General features: G+C 40.3%; 1 protein-coding gene across 1 annotated transcript in view; it reads right to left on the bottom strand.

Moving 5' to 3' along the window:
* The window catches only part of CATSPERE (catsper channel auxiliary subunit epsilon), a gene marked incomplete at its 3' end in the record, with an annotated part of 71,967 nt that overhangs the window by 21,576 nt on the left and 37,329 nt on the right, over positions 1-13,062 (bottom strand). The window contains exons 12-15 of the mRNA XM_084868515.1: positions 10,915-11,357; positions 8,189-8,247; positions 2,826-2,901; positions 1,735-1,787 (exon numbers count right to left, since the gene is read on the bottom strand). Of these exons, the coding sequence (XP_084724641.1) occupies positions 1,735-1,787; positions 2,826-2,901; positions 8,189-8,247; positions 10,915-11,357 (631 nt within the window). The remainder of the gene's footprint in view (positions 1-1,734; positions 1,788-2,825; positions 2,902-8,188; positions 8,248-10,914; positions 11,358-13,062) is intronic.

Raw genomic sequence — 13,062 nt, 5'->3', positions numbered from 1 at the left:
AACCACGCTGTCCAGATAGATATTGGAAGTCTAGACTATCTCCCATCTCACATGCAAATTAGACCCCAAGAAATGCCCTCCTTCATTGACAAGTCTCCCGTCAGAAGTACCTTGGGCCCCACAGGTCTCCTCTGGCAACTGTAAAGCGTTAGGCCTCTACAACCACAACCTGCATCTAAGATATTAGGGTTATTTTTAGGTTCCAGAACAGTGAGCCTCTGACTAAGAGGCCTGAACCTCCGTCTTGAAGTCTGTGTTTTGTAAACACGCTCTCCCGGTGATTCTGATGAGTCACTAGCTTGAGGATCTGCTGCCTAGACCCTCCCACAAGTGGATTGACTCAAACTGCTTGGCCCCTCCCTGAGGCAGGAAACCCACGTCAAGTGGTACTGGGAATTCATTTTGGTAACTTGTTGCTTAGAGCAGCTACTCTCAAATTTTCATGCCCCTACTAATTTTATGGAAAAAAATTTAAAAATAGAGGTTCTGACTCAGCAGATGTGAGATGAAACCTGACATCTGCATTTCTAATAAGTTCCCAGGGGATGCCTGGTCCATAGACCATACTCTAATGAGCAAGGATGTAGAGCATCTCAGAAACAGCATGTTAGGCTGTGTAAATCAATCAGCCTTTGCGTTTCCTGGAAATGCAGATTCCTTGCTGAGTGAGATGGTAATACTTAACACGTTTCAGATGGATCACGAGAATTTGAGTATTTTCTGTTCTAAGGATTGTGGCCAATCACGAGAATTCTTTAAAAAAAAAAAAAAATTAGCCGAGACCGGTTTGGCTCAATGGATAGAGCGTCGGCTTGGGGACTGAAGGGACCCGGGTTTGATTCCGGTCAAGGGCATGTACCTTGGTTGTGGGCATATCCCTAGTAGGGGGTGTACAAGAGGTAGCTGATCAATGACTCTCTTCGATGTTTCTGGCTTTCCATCTCTCTCCCTTCCTCTCTGTACAAAATCAATAAAATATATTAAAAAAAAAAAGATGATGGCATTAATAACAGGCTCTCTGACAGGAATGAGGAGAAAAAGAAGTGGACAGGTAGTGAAAACAGAGACATTATAGCTGTGTGTTATTAAAAAAAAAAAAAAAAAAAAAAAGCAAGACAAAAAAAAAAAATTAGCTTGTGGCAGCAGAGCTAAACACCTAAACTTGCAGATGGCAGCAGAGCTAAACACCTAAACTTGCAGCCTCGAACAACAATTTCAAAACTACAACTGAGTGGAAAGTCTACAACTAGAAGGAAAGAGAAGGGCAGTATGAGTCTGGGTCCCCAGAGTCTCACCCGGAACTGGAGTTCAGAGCAGTCGGGAGCTTGTGTTTCCTTGTGGATTGAAAAAGCCAGCTGCGTACTCAGTTGCCAGCCCTCTCCATGCACGCACCTCTGTACTTTACTTCCGCAGCTCCTCTGGGTCTCAGTGTGCTTTTCCCTTCCCTTCTAGTCGTAGACTTTCCACTCAGCCAGCTTCCCTGTGGTTCTGAATGATGTCCGTTTTGTCTTTTAGTTGTAGTTTTGAAGTGATTGTCTGAGGTTGCAAATTCAGGTGTTTACCTATGCTGCCATCTTGGTTTCTCCTCAAAAAGCTGATTCTCAATTCAATTGTTTTTTTATTACACTATGAGCATGTCAGTCATTAGCCTAAATTATCACTAATAATTACCAATTAGTTTACCACTTGTTTTTAAAACATAGAGTAAGACAGGTCAAATGTAAATATACTTGCCCTTTAACCACAATGTATTTGCTGGCATCACAGCCAATAGCTACTTGGAACACCTAAAATGAAGTAATTAGGTTGGTAAGTTCAGTGGTTCTGACCTACACATTTCTATAGCTAAAAGCAATTCAATTTCAAATTAGAAATAATAACCTTTTAAGTGTATTTTCCTACTTCTTTGGTCACTTTTTAAAAATACATACATACATAAATACACACACACACACACACACACACACACATATATATATACACACACACACACATACACACACACACACACACACACACACACATACATATATATTTTAGCCAAAACCAGTTTGGCTCAGTGGATGGAGCATCAGCCTGCAGACTGAAAGGTCCCAGGTTTGATTTTAGTCAAGGGCATGTACCTTGGTTGTGGGCACATCACCAGTGGGAGGTGTGCAAGAGGCAGCTGATTGAGGTTTCTCTCTCATCTATGTTTCTAATTCTCTATCCCTCTCCTGTCCTCTCTGTAAAAAATCAATAAAATATAAAAAATTTAAAAATTTTAAAAATACTTTTTTTTAAATTGATTTCAGAGAGGAAAGGAGAGGGGGAGAGAGAGATAGAAACATTAATGATGAGAGAGAATCATGGATCACCTGTCTCCTGCATGCCCCTACTGGGGACCGAGCCCGCAACCTGGGCATTTGTCCTGACTGGGAATGGAATTGTGACCTCCTGGTTCATAGGTAGAAGCTCAATCACTGAACCACACTGGCCAGGCTATGCATTATTTTTTAAAATTTATTTTTTAATTGTAGTTGATATACAATACTGTATTCGTTTCAGGTGTACAAGATAGTGATTAGACATTTATATACCTTATGAAGTGTTGCCCCCACTAAGCCTAGGACCCATCTAACACCATACGTAGTTATTACAATATTACTGATTATATTCCCTATGCTGTGCTTGACATCCCCGTGACTGTAACTAGAAATTTGTATTCATGTATTACTGAAGTAAATTGCTGCACTGTACACCCTGTGGCTATTTTTATAACTGGAAATTTGTATCTATATATTATTGAAATACATCTTTTTAAACCTTTCACCAGTGTCACTTACCCTTGGGGGTATTGGGCATGTTTTTCCAAATTCACTGGGCCTCACCTGGATAATCATGTGACCCATGTTCTGGTCTCTAGGGAGAAACAACAACACAGGTCAGCACAGGCTCACAGGGGAGTAGACATGACTCTGCCTTTCTGTAGAGCAGACAAGAGCCCCATGTGCCTGCTGTGACTGGCCCCTCCTGAGAAATGCTGGGGGACTGGGAAAGGGTGGGGTGACAGCGCCCTGCTTGTGCTGAGGGCACCACCATCCAACCTGAAAGTCACTCCCACCTCATGGTATTCCTCTGGCCAACATAGGGTTGACACAATGGCAACAGAAATGAGCATCTGCCAGCATTTCAACCCCTCAATTCACCAACGCCCTCAGTGCCTGGAGAGCAGAGGCCTGCTGCTTCCTGACCCTATTAATGGTTGCAGTCACAGTGCTGGTGATTCCTTCTCGAGCCTCTGCTGGCGCTCCCTCCTATTGGTGACACCTCTGGAGCAATGAAGACTAAGTTATGAAATTAGTCTGCACATCGCATTATGCTGCACAATATGATCTGACTGCAATGGAAAGGGAGAATAGACACAGTGCCTTTCTACCTTATGAAATGCTTATAAGTCTTTTGTGCTCAGGCAAAACAGGACTCAAAATCACAGGAGACATTTAGAAGGCTTTATCTGCCCCTCACCTCTGCTAAGGTTATTACTTTTGGAAAAAAGCTAACCAACCATAAACAAATGTTTTCTCCCAATATTTATTATATTTTAAAATTTGTTTAGTTATGTAATTTATATACAATGTAATAAGTAAATGAGGATACAAATAGCTCATTTTCATATTTTTAAATCAGTGTACCATATTTCACCAATTCTAAGATTCATTTTTTTTCTCTCATTTAACAATTTTGAAATCAGGAAGGATCTTATAATTAAATATAACTATGCCAATTATGGTGGGTTTTTTCCCTCAATCTGAGGGCACCTTTAATTTGTTAAAGGACACTAAAGTAAATATTTTATCTTTAATTTCCAAATTTTTTTTCTCTCCCTCCCCCCCTCCCCCCAGTTTTTCTTATAAGCACATTTTTTTCCCCTATCATGGCTGATTTCAAAGCTTTTGGTGTGTTTTTTGTTTGTTTGTTTCTTTGTTTGTTTGTTTTTTCAAGTCTCAGCGTACTGGATAGTTTGATATGTATTCTTTTTTTTTTTTTTTAAATATATTTTTATTGATTTTGTATAGAGAGGAAGGGAGAGAGACAGAGAGTTAGAAACATCGATGAGAGAGAGTCATCGATCAGCTGCCTCTTGCACATCCCCTACTGGGGATGTGCCCGCAACCAAGGTACATGCCCTTGACCGGAATCGAACCCGGGACCCGTCAGTCCCCAAGCCGACGCTCTATCCATTGAGCCAAACCGGTCTCGGCTGATATGTATTCTTACAGCAACAGAATTATCAGTTATATCCACCTCACCCAAAATGCCAAACAGTCTACCCCACAACATTAGAAGAATGAGAAAAGGTGGTGGGGGAGGAGAAGGGGATGGCTATCATGTCTAGAGTAGCATTTTCCTCCCTGTCCTTCCTGGCCATACTCTACCACCTCATTGTTTTATTTTCTCAGTAGTACTTATAATGATTTGGCATTATCTTGTCTACTTATTTGAGCACTTTTCCCACTAGGCTGTCCAGAGCAGTGCTTCCCTCTTCTTGTTCATTGGGTAGTTTGAACACCTAGAACATACCTGGCATAAAGTGGACTTCTTCCCAGAAAAACAATGCTATTTTTCAAGAAAATATTTTGAGTCAGGACAATGAGAAACATAGAAAAGCATTAAGACACAATTCCAAGTTGGTTGTCTTCCTCCAGAAATTAAGTGTTTAGTGCTACCCTATTCCAAGAGTCAGAGTTGGGTTTTTTGTTTTTTAATTTTTTAAAATGTATTTTATTGATTTTTACAGAGAGAAAAGGAGAGGGATAGAGAGTTAGAAACATTGATGAGAGGGAAACATCAACCAGCTGCCTCCTACAACACCCCCTAATGGGGATGTGCATGCAACCAAGGCACATGCCCTTGACTGGAATCAAACCTGGGACCCTTTAGTCTGCAGGCTAACGCTCTATCCACTGAGCCAAACTGGTTAGGGCCAAAGATGGTTGGTTTTTTTTTGTTTTTTTTTTTTTAACTGATTCTACTACTACTTGAAGACTTTCGGGAACATCAGCATTCTAGTTTTTGCTTAAGGATAAAGACGTTGGGATGAGAAAGAAGGGTAAAGATGCTCAAAAAGTATTGAATAAAGAAACAGCACCCCAAGAGGAACAAAGATGGTGGCGTTGGTAAACACACCTAAATTGCTGCCGTTGACAACAATTTCAAAACTACAACTAAAAAACAAAACATCTATCACCCAAAACCAAGGGAAAGCTGGCTGAAAGGATGCTTTAGAATTAGACTGAAAGAGAAAGAGAAGAATTCAGGGCACAAACACTGAAAAACTGAGGTAGTGGGGTGTGGACGTGATACGGGCTGGCGGCAGATCCTGGCTGGTGGAGGGCTTTGCTTTCTTCAACCCAAAAAGAGAAAAGCTCCCGATCTCTCCGAAATCCCGTTTCTGTGGAGAAGCTAGACTGTCTGCCATCGGGTTGGAAAGTGAGGGTGGCTTGCTTGCAGAGCTGCACGCGAGAATAATTGTTTGCTGTGCTGTGGTATGAGACACGGGGAGACGCGGGGATGCGATCAGAGAGGTGGCTGACGGGCAGCTATTGCTGTTGGCCACGCCCCAGACTAGTGACGCCCTGAGACTCCGCCCTGAGACTCCGCCCCGCACAACCTACAAACACACCCAAGCTCCAAGCAGCAGCTTTTGCATATGAATGGCCCTCCCTATTGTAGTTTAATCTAGCAAACTTGCAACCTGGTGGGTGGCCTCAGACAGTAGCTGAACTGCATCCCATTGGAGATCCAGAAGCTGTGTTCCTAGTGGTCAGTTTTAACCACTCACACCCATGAGTGACACATTTGGGAGACGGACTCAGTGAGCACCAAAGCCCCACTGACACAAGGTGTATCTCCAGTGCAGCAGTTCTTCCTTTATAGACAGAGTGGGTCCTCACAGACAATTGGCCTGGAGGTCAATTCCTCCCAGTGTACCAACAGCAATCAAGAGTTAATTACACCAAGACTTTGCACTCAGCCAAGAAAGGGATATACCAAAAGCGACCACCTCAGGCAATTGGGGAAGCTGAGATACTGGCCCCTATAGGTCACCAGCCACACAAAGCCACTCCATCAACATAGGGAGGCAGCCAAAATGAGGAGACACAGAAGAAGCATGCCATTAATGGGAGAGATGGAGGAAAGTAAACTACTGGACAACACAGAGTTCAGAATCATATTTATAAGGTTACTCAAGAATCTTCTAAAAACCTTTGAGAAACTTGATGAGGCCTCCAAGAAGCTTTGTGAGACCTTCAAGGACCTTAATGAGAATGCCAAAAAATAAAAAAATAAAAAAAATGGAAAAGGACCAGTCAGAAATTAAGCATACACAGTCTGAAATAAAGAATATACAGAAACTCAACTATAGATCAACATACCCCAAGAATCAAACCAAAGATCTGGAATATAAGAAAGCAAAAATCACCCAACCAGAGAGGCAGAAAGAAAGAAGAATCCAAAAGTGTGAGGATAGTGTAAGGAGCCTCCAAGACGACTTAAAGCGTACCAACATCCAGATTTTCCCCTATTTATTTATTTATTTATTTATTTATTTAATTAAATTATTATCTGTGTACATATTTTAACAATGCCCCCCCCCTATACATACCCTCCCTCCCCAGAGTTTTGTGTCCATTGGTTGTACTTATATGCATGTATACAAGTCCTTTGGTTGATCTATTATCTCCCCCAGATCTCCCTACCCTACCTGCTGTAATTTGACAGTATACTTGTTGCTTTACTGTTTCTATATCTATCTTTTGGTTCATCAGTTTATAATGTTCTTTATTATCCATAAATGAGTGAGGTCATGTAACATCTGGATTTTTGGGGTGCCAGAAGAATATTGAAGGCCTATTGGAAGAAATAATTACAGAAAACTTTCCCTACCTGGTGAAAGAAATAGACTTACAAGTTCAGGAAGCGCACAGAACCCCAAGCAAGAGGAACCCAAAGAGGACCACACCAAGACATATCATAATTAAAATGGCAAGGGCAAAAGACAAAGAGAGAATCTTACAAGCAGCAAGAGAAAAACAGTTAGTTACCTACAAGGGAGTACCCATACGACTGTCAGCTGATTTCTCAACAGAAACTATGCAGGCCAGAAGGGAGTGGCAAGAAATATTCAAAATGATGAATAACAAGAACCTACAACCAAGATTATTCTATCCAGCAAAGCTATCATTCAGAATTGAAGGTCAGATAAAGAGCTTCACAGACAAGAATAAGTTAAAGGAGTTCATCAACACCAAACCAGGATTACACGAAAATGCTGAAGGGCATTCTTTAAGAAGAGGAAGAAGAAGAAAAAGGTAAAGGTAAAAATTATGAACAACAGCTGAAACCGGTTTGGCTCAGCGGTAGAGCATCAGTCTGCGGACCGAAAGGTCCCAGGTTCGATTCCGGTGAAGGGCATGTACGTTGGTTGTGGGCATATCCCCGGTAGGGGGTGTGCAGGAGGCAGCTGGTCGATGTTTCTCTCTCATCGACATTTCTAGCTCTCTATCTCTCTCCCTTCCTCTCTGTAAAAAATCAATAAAATATATTTTTAAAAAAATTATGAACAACAAAAAGATATCAAATACATACCTACTAACAAGTGAATAAAAAATCTGAAGAACAAAATGGACTGGTGAATATAATAGAATTAGGGACATAGAAAGGGATTGGACTAACAATTCTCAGGGGGAGGGGGGTTTGAGGGGTGCAGGAAGAAATTGGACAAAAATTTTATACCTATGGATGAAGACAGTGGTGGGGGTAAGAGCATAGGGTGGGGTCGGGAACTAGGTGGAGGGAAGCTATGGGAGGAGGGGGGAAGGAACACCTGTAATAATCTAAATAATAAAGATTTATTATTTTAAAAATAGATATAAAATCAATTAAAAAAAATAAATAGCACCCCTTTTTTGCATCTTCACCTGGGTGAGTGAGAACTTCTGACAGGTCAGTTTCCCTTTAGCCACAAGGAATCTTCTACATTTTTACACACAATACCGATGTCACATCTATCCAGACACTTAAAGGAATTTCCAATCTGGATATTTAAAAGGATATGGGGCTATTCAAATAAAAGGATAGCCACAAATCAATAACCTGAATAGCATATTTAGCATGAGCAGTCTCTTCTAAAAGTCACACTCACTGTAGCTTGAAGTAATCATGTACTGCCTCAAAATTTACAGTCTGATAAAGCATTATGTCCTGAAAAAGAAAGTAAAAAAGTTTTTGTAAAGCAGGAAAATTGGGAATGGGAAAAATGGATACTTTCAAAACAGATTTAAATCTTTCTTTAGGTAAGAAAAATAATATATTTAGCGTTTTTAAATTTTTCTTTACTATCTCAGAAACTCCAACTATGTACATATTAGATTCCCTTTGTTACGTTTTCCTTTTAATTTTATATTATTAATCTTATTTCTATTGCTTCTCTCTTCCACTTCATTTGACTTTTGTCATGATATCATTCTTATTTTTCATTTATATCCTGAGCATAGAAGATTTTTCACTTTTCTGTGTTTTCTATTATAATAACCTTGTTTCTGGAGCATTTTATTTGTTCTCTGATAGTTTTAAGTGATTACAGATACCATCTTGTCTGCAATTTCTGAGACAATGAAAAATTATCTGTCTGAACCTTTCCCCTGTAGTTTTTGAGTCATAAAAAAAAAATCTCCATTTATTATTTGCATATGTTCTTGCAATTTGATTCCATCTGGGATATGTTTCATCTTAATTTCCAGTATTTCAAAAGTTGGCTATATTCTCAGGTACAGTCATTAGATGATATTAAAGGCAGAAAATAATAAGCCTCACATTTTTATTTATTTATTTATTTATTTTTTAAAAAATATATTTTATTGATTTTTTACAGAGAGGAAAGGAGAGGGATAGAGAGTTAGAAACATCGATGCAAGAGAATCATCAACCAACTGCCTCTTATACACCCCCTACTGGGGGTGTGCCTGCAACCAAGGTACATGCCCTTGACTGGAATCCAACCCGGGACCTTTTAGTCCGCAGGCTGATGCTCTATTCACTGAGCCAAACCGGTTTCGGCATAGCCTCGCATTTTTAAAGTATAGTGACCTTTCTCCTTACACCTTTATATTTATATATAAACACACACACACACACACACACACACCACACACACATTAACAGTAGTTCCTTTCTTTGAACATGGAACTATTATAGATTTATTTTTAATGTAATGACTCTCACAACCTTCAACTTTATCACAAGATTGTAGATTTTGTGTTATACCACTCAACATCTAGCTTATGAGTAAGTAAACTTTGTCTCAGAAATGAGATTTTTTCCTAAGATTTTTCAGAGGCACAAGGACTGTTCTGATCACAATATATTAGCCAGCACCAAACTGATCTCCCTCTAAACACACACACACACACACACACACACACACACACACACACACATCATTTTATATCTCTCAAGATAAATATGAAGGAAGAAATACTAAATCAACTCAAAATGAGATTCGTTACTTGAATGGAACACCTGAAACCCTGAACAACTCCTAAAAGAAAATACAGGTGTAAACGCCTTCAGATTGGTTTTGACAATGATTTTTCGGATTTGACACCTAAAGCAGAGGCAAAAAAAAGCAAAAGGCAACGTTGTCTCTGAGTGTGAACCAGGAGGCAGTAGATGGCTAGTTACTCCGAGCTGCTGCAGTGAGGATGGCTTTTAGAAGAACGTGCTCGTGCTAAATATGCTCATCAGGTTCTCCATTTGTGGCTCTCCGTTTGTCTACATGGCCTCATATCCTTTTAAATATGCAGATTGGGGCCGAAACCGGTTTGGCTCAGTGGATAGAGCGTCGACCTACGGACCGAAAGGTCCCAGGTTCGATTCCGGTCAAGGGCATGTACCTTGGTTGCGGGCACAACCCCAGTGGGGGGTGTGCAAGAGGCAGCTGATAGATGTTTCTCTCTCATCGATGTTTTCTGACTGTATCCCTCTCTCTTCCTCTCTGTGAATAATCAATAAAATATGTTTTTTTAAAAAAATTGCAGATTGAAAATTCCTTCAAGTGTCTGGACCGATATGAAATCGGTATTGTGTGTGAAATGTAGAAGGTTCCTTGTGGCTAAAGGGAAACTGACCAGTCGGAAGGTTATTTCCTCCAACTGGAAGCAGATGTTTGCAAAGATGGCTGCAGGCACTCCTCTCCCTCAAGCATGCAGGACCCTGGACAGCACACTCGAGCTGTTCTATTAAGAGGTGGGCGGAGTCTGTTTCCCCATCCTCTTAACCAAGGCTGATCTTCTGAACCGCTTTGATGAATAGGAGGAGGCCAAACCCAGGCCTGGGGAGGCCGGGTCGCTTCCTCTCTCCCTGGTGTGGAACATTGCCCACGCAGGGAAACGGGACCTCCTGTGCAAAAGGCAGCCCCATGGAGCAGAGACAAGCCTCCAGCCCAACCCCTCACTCCCTCATGCGTGGACCGGCCACTGGACCCGTGAATGAGGCCACTGAGACCATCCTACCCAGGCAGGCCGCCCGAGGACCACGGCTTCCTGAGTGAGTCCAGGTGAAACGCCCCGTTACTCACAACCCTAACTGTGGATTTGACGGAAGAACCAGGCACTAAGAATAAAATAAAAAGATAAAAGGAAGAACACAGTCCAACTGACAGATACTTTTTGCAGGAAAGAGGCCTTAGATATTGCAAGTGAAAACTGCGGCTCGGGAATTAATGGCTTATCATATTATTTATGAAAAAAAACACGTATGTTTCTCAACATGTTCCAAGCTAAACCTAGAAGGGAAATCTGTTTTAAAGAATATTAACATTATGCTTTTACATTTATTAAAATCAAATGACATTTTAAAATAACAACTTACCATGGTTTTAGTGCAGAATCCTGAAGCAATTTCATACTTAGTATGGAATTTGTATTCTAATAGCTTTGGGCCATAAAGTTCCATAATAATATGCAAACCTTTATTTTCTGGGTAGACTATTTGAGCCCAAATTGACAGTTTCTTTTTTTTGTCCAAGATGTAAAAAACACGATCAATATTATTATGAAATGCCACAAAGGGGCATTTTTCTTTTGTTTTGTAAGTTGCACTTCGTATTTCCAGACTTAAGGGAAATTCCTGTACATCTAGTGTGCCATTTTCAAAAACACTTACAAAATTTACTTGACTAAATGAATTCAAAAAAAATTGTGTTTTTGTTGCTCTGTTTGTCCATAAAGGTAGCTTCACTGCATCTCTAACATAAATCTTGAAATAAAACAAGTTATTATTTTCCATTTTTACCAAGATATTTCCATAGTAATCTGGAAAAAAGAGAGAGAGGTTTGTTATTCTAAGTAACCATAAATTCACGCTTTTATTTAAGTGGACTTTTAACCAAAGCAATCTTTTTATAATGACTATTTATGTACTTTGAGAAAATTAGGGTGCTCAGGCACAAACCTGAAACTTTACACAATAACTTCTCTTCCACTTCACAGTACAGTAGGTTTTTCCTGCATTCACGATATCACTTATATATCACATCATATATAGGGGGAAAAAGAGCTTATTAATGTGTATTAGTGAGAATGAGCATGACAAGAATGGCATTATTAGGAAGCATTGCAAACTAAATGTGTATATCCCCCATTCAAATGCATATGGTGAAGTCTTAACTGCCATTGTGACTGTATTTGGAGATAAGTCTTTAAGGAGGTTCTTTAGATTAAATGAGATCATAAGGGTGGGGCCTTATTCCTATGTGACTGGAATCCTGCGAAGGAAAGGCACCGGATCTCTCTCTCCCTCTCCGTGCTCCCCGCCCCTTTCCCTGCATGCACAAAGAGGAAAGGTCATACGAGGACATAGTGGGAAGCTGGCTGCTGTCTCCAATCCAGGAAGAGAGTCCTCATCAGAAACCAACTTGCTGACATCTTGATCTTGAACTTGTAGCCTCCAGAACCATGAAAAAATAGATTCCTATTGTTTAAGCCACCTACTCTGTGGCATTTTGGTATGTCAGTCCTAGCAGAATATAATTGGGATGAAGAATGGGGTGGGGTGGGCACTTCTTCACGTTCACTCTGTAAATAATAAGTTTTCTTCCCTTAATAGAGTATTATGTTTAAGCCTTAGAGGTTCATGGTACATTTACACAATGGAATACTATGCTGCCATAAAAAAGAAGGAATTCTCATCATTTGCAGCAACCTGAATGGAATTGGAGAATATCATGCTGAGTGAAATAAGCCAGCCAATGAAAGAGAAACACCACATGACCTCACTCATTTATGCATAATAAAGAACATAAACCGATGAACCAAAAGATAGATATAGAGACAGTAAAGCAACAATCAGACGGTCAAATTACAGAGGGGAGGGTAGGGAGATCTGGGGAAGATAAGAGATCAACCGAAAGTCTTGTATACATGCATATAAGTACAACCAATGGACACAAAACTCTGGAGAGAGAGGGTATGAATGGGGGTGGGGGGGATGGTAAAATATGTACACAGATAATTTTTTTAATTTAATTAAAAAAATAAAAAGAGAAGGAAAACAAACTAAATAAATAAATAAATAAAAAAGAAGAATGGGGTGGGGTGGGCACTTCTTCTAAATAATAAGTTTTCTTCTCTTAATAGAGTATTATGTTTAAGTCTTAGAAGTTCATAGACAGTCTCTTAACCACTTTGGTTCTATAGGCATCTTTATGAAATGAACATTTAGTTGATTTCATTGCTTTCTTTTCAGATACAACATTCTTGGTGGGCCACTTCTAGCCCGGGGGTCCCCACACCGTCCCATGATATGCTGAGCAGAAGGCTCAAGTTCAGGCGCTGCTTCTGCCACTTCCTAGCTGGCCAGCCTCGGACTGGTGAATTGCCATCCTGGAGCCCTAGGTACCCCCCAAGAAAGACATTGAAGTTCTAACTCTCATTACTACTTTGGAATGTGCCCCCCCCCTTTTTTTTGAGATAGGGTCATTACAGCTGTGCTTGGTTAAGACAAGGGCATACTGGAGTA

This window comes from Pipistrellus hanaki (genome assembly GCF_964339955.1).
Source record: "Pipistrellus hanaki genome assembly, chromosome: 20".
Lineage (NCBI taxonomy): Eukaryota > Metazoa > Chordata > Mammalia > Chiroptera > Vespertilionidae > Pipistrellus > Pipistrellus hanaki.
This window is presented reverse-complemented; position numbering and strand designations above follow the sequence as displayed.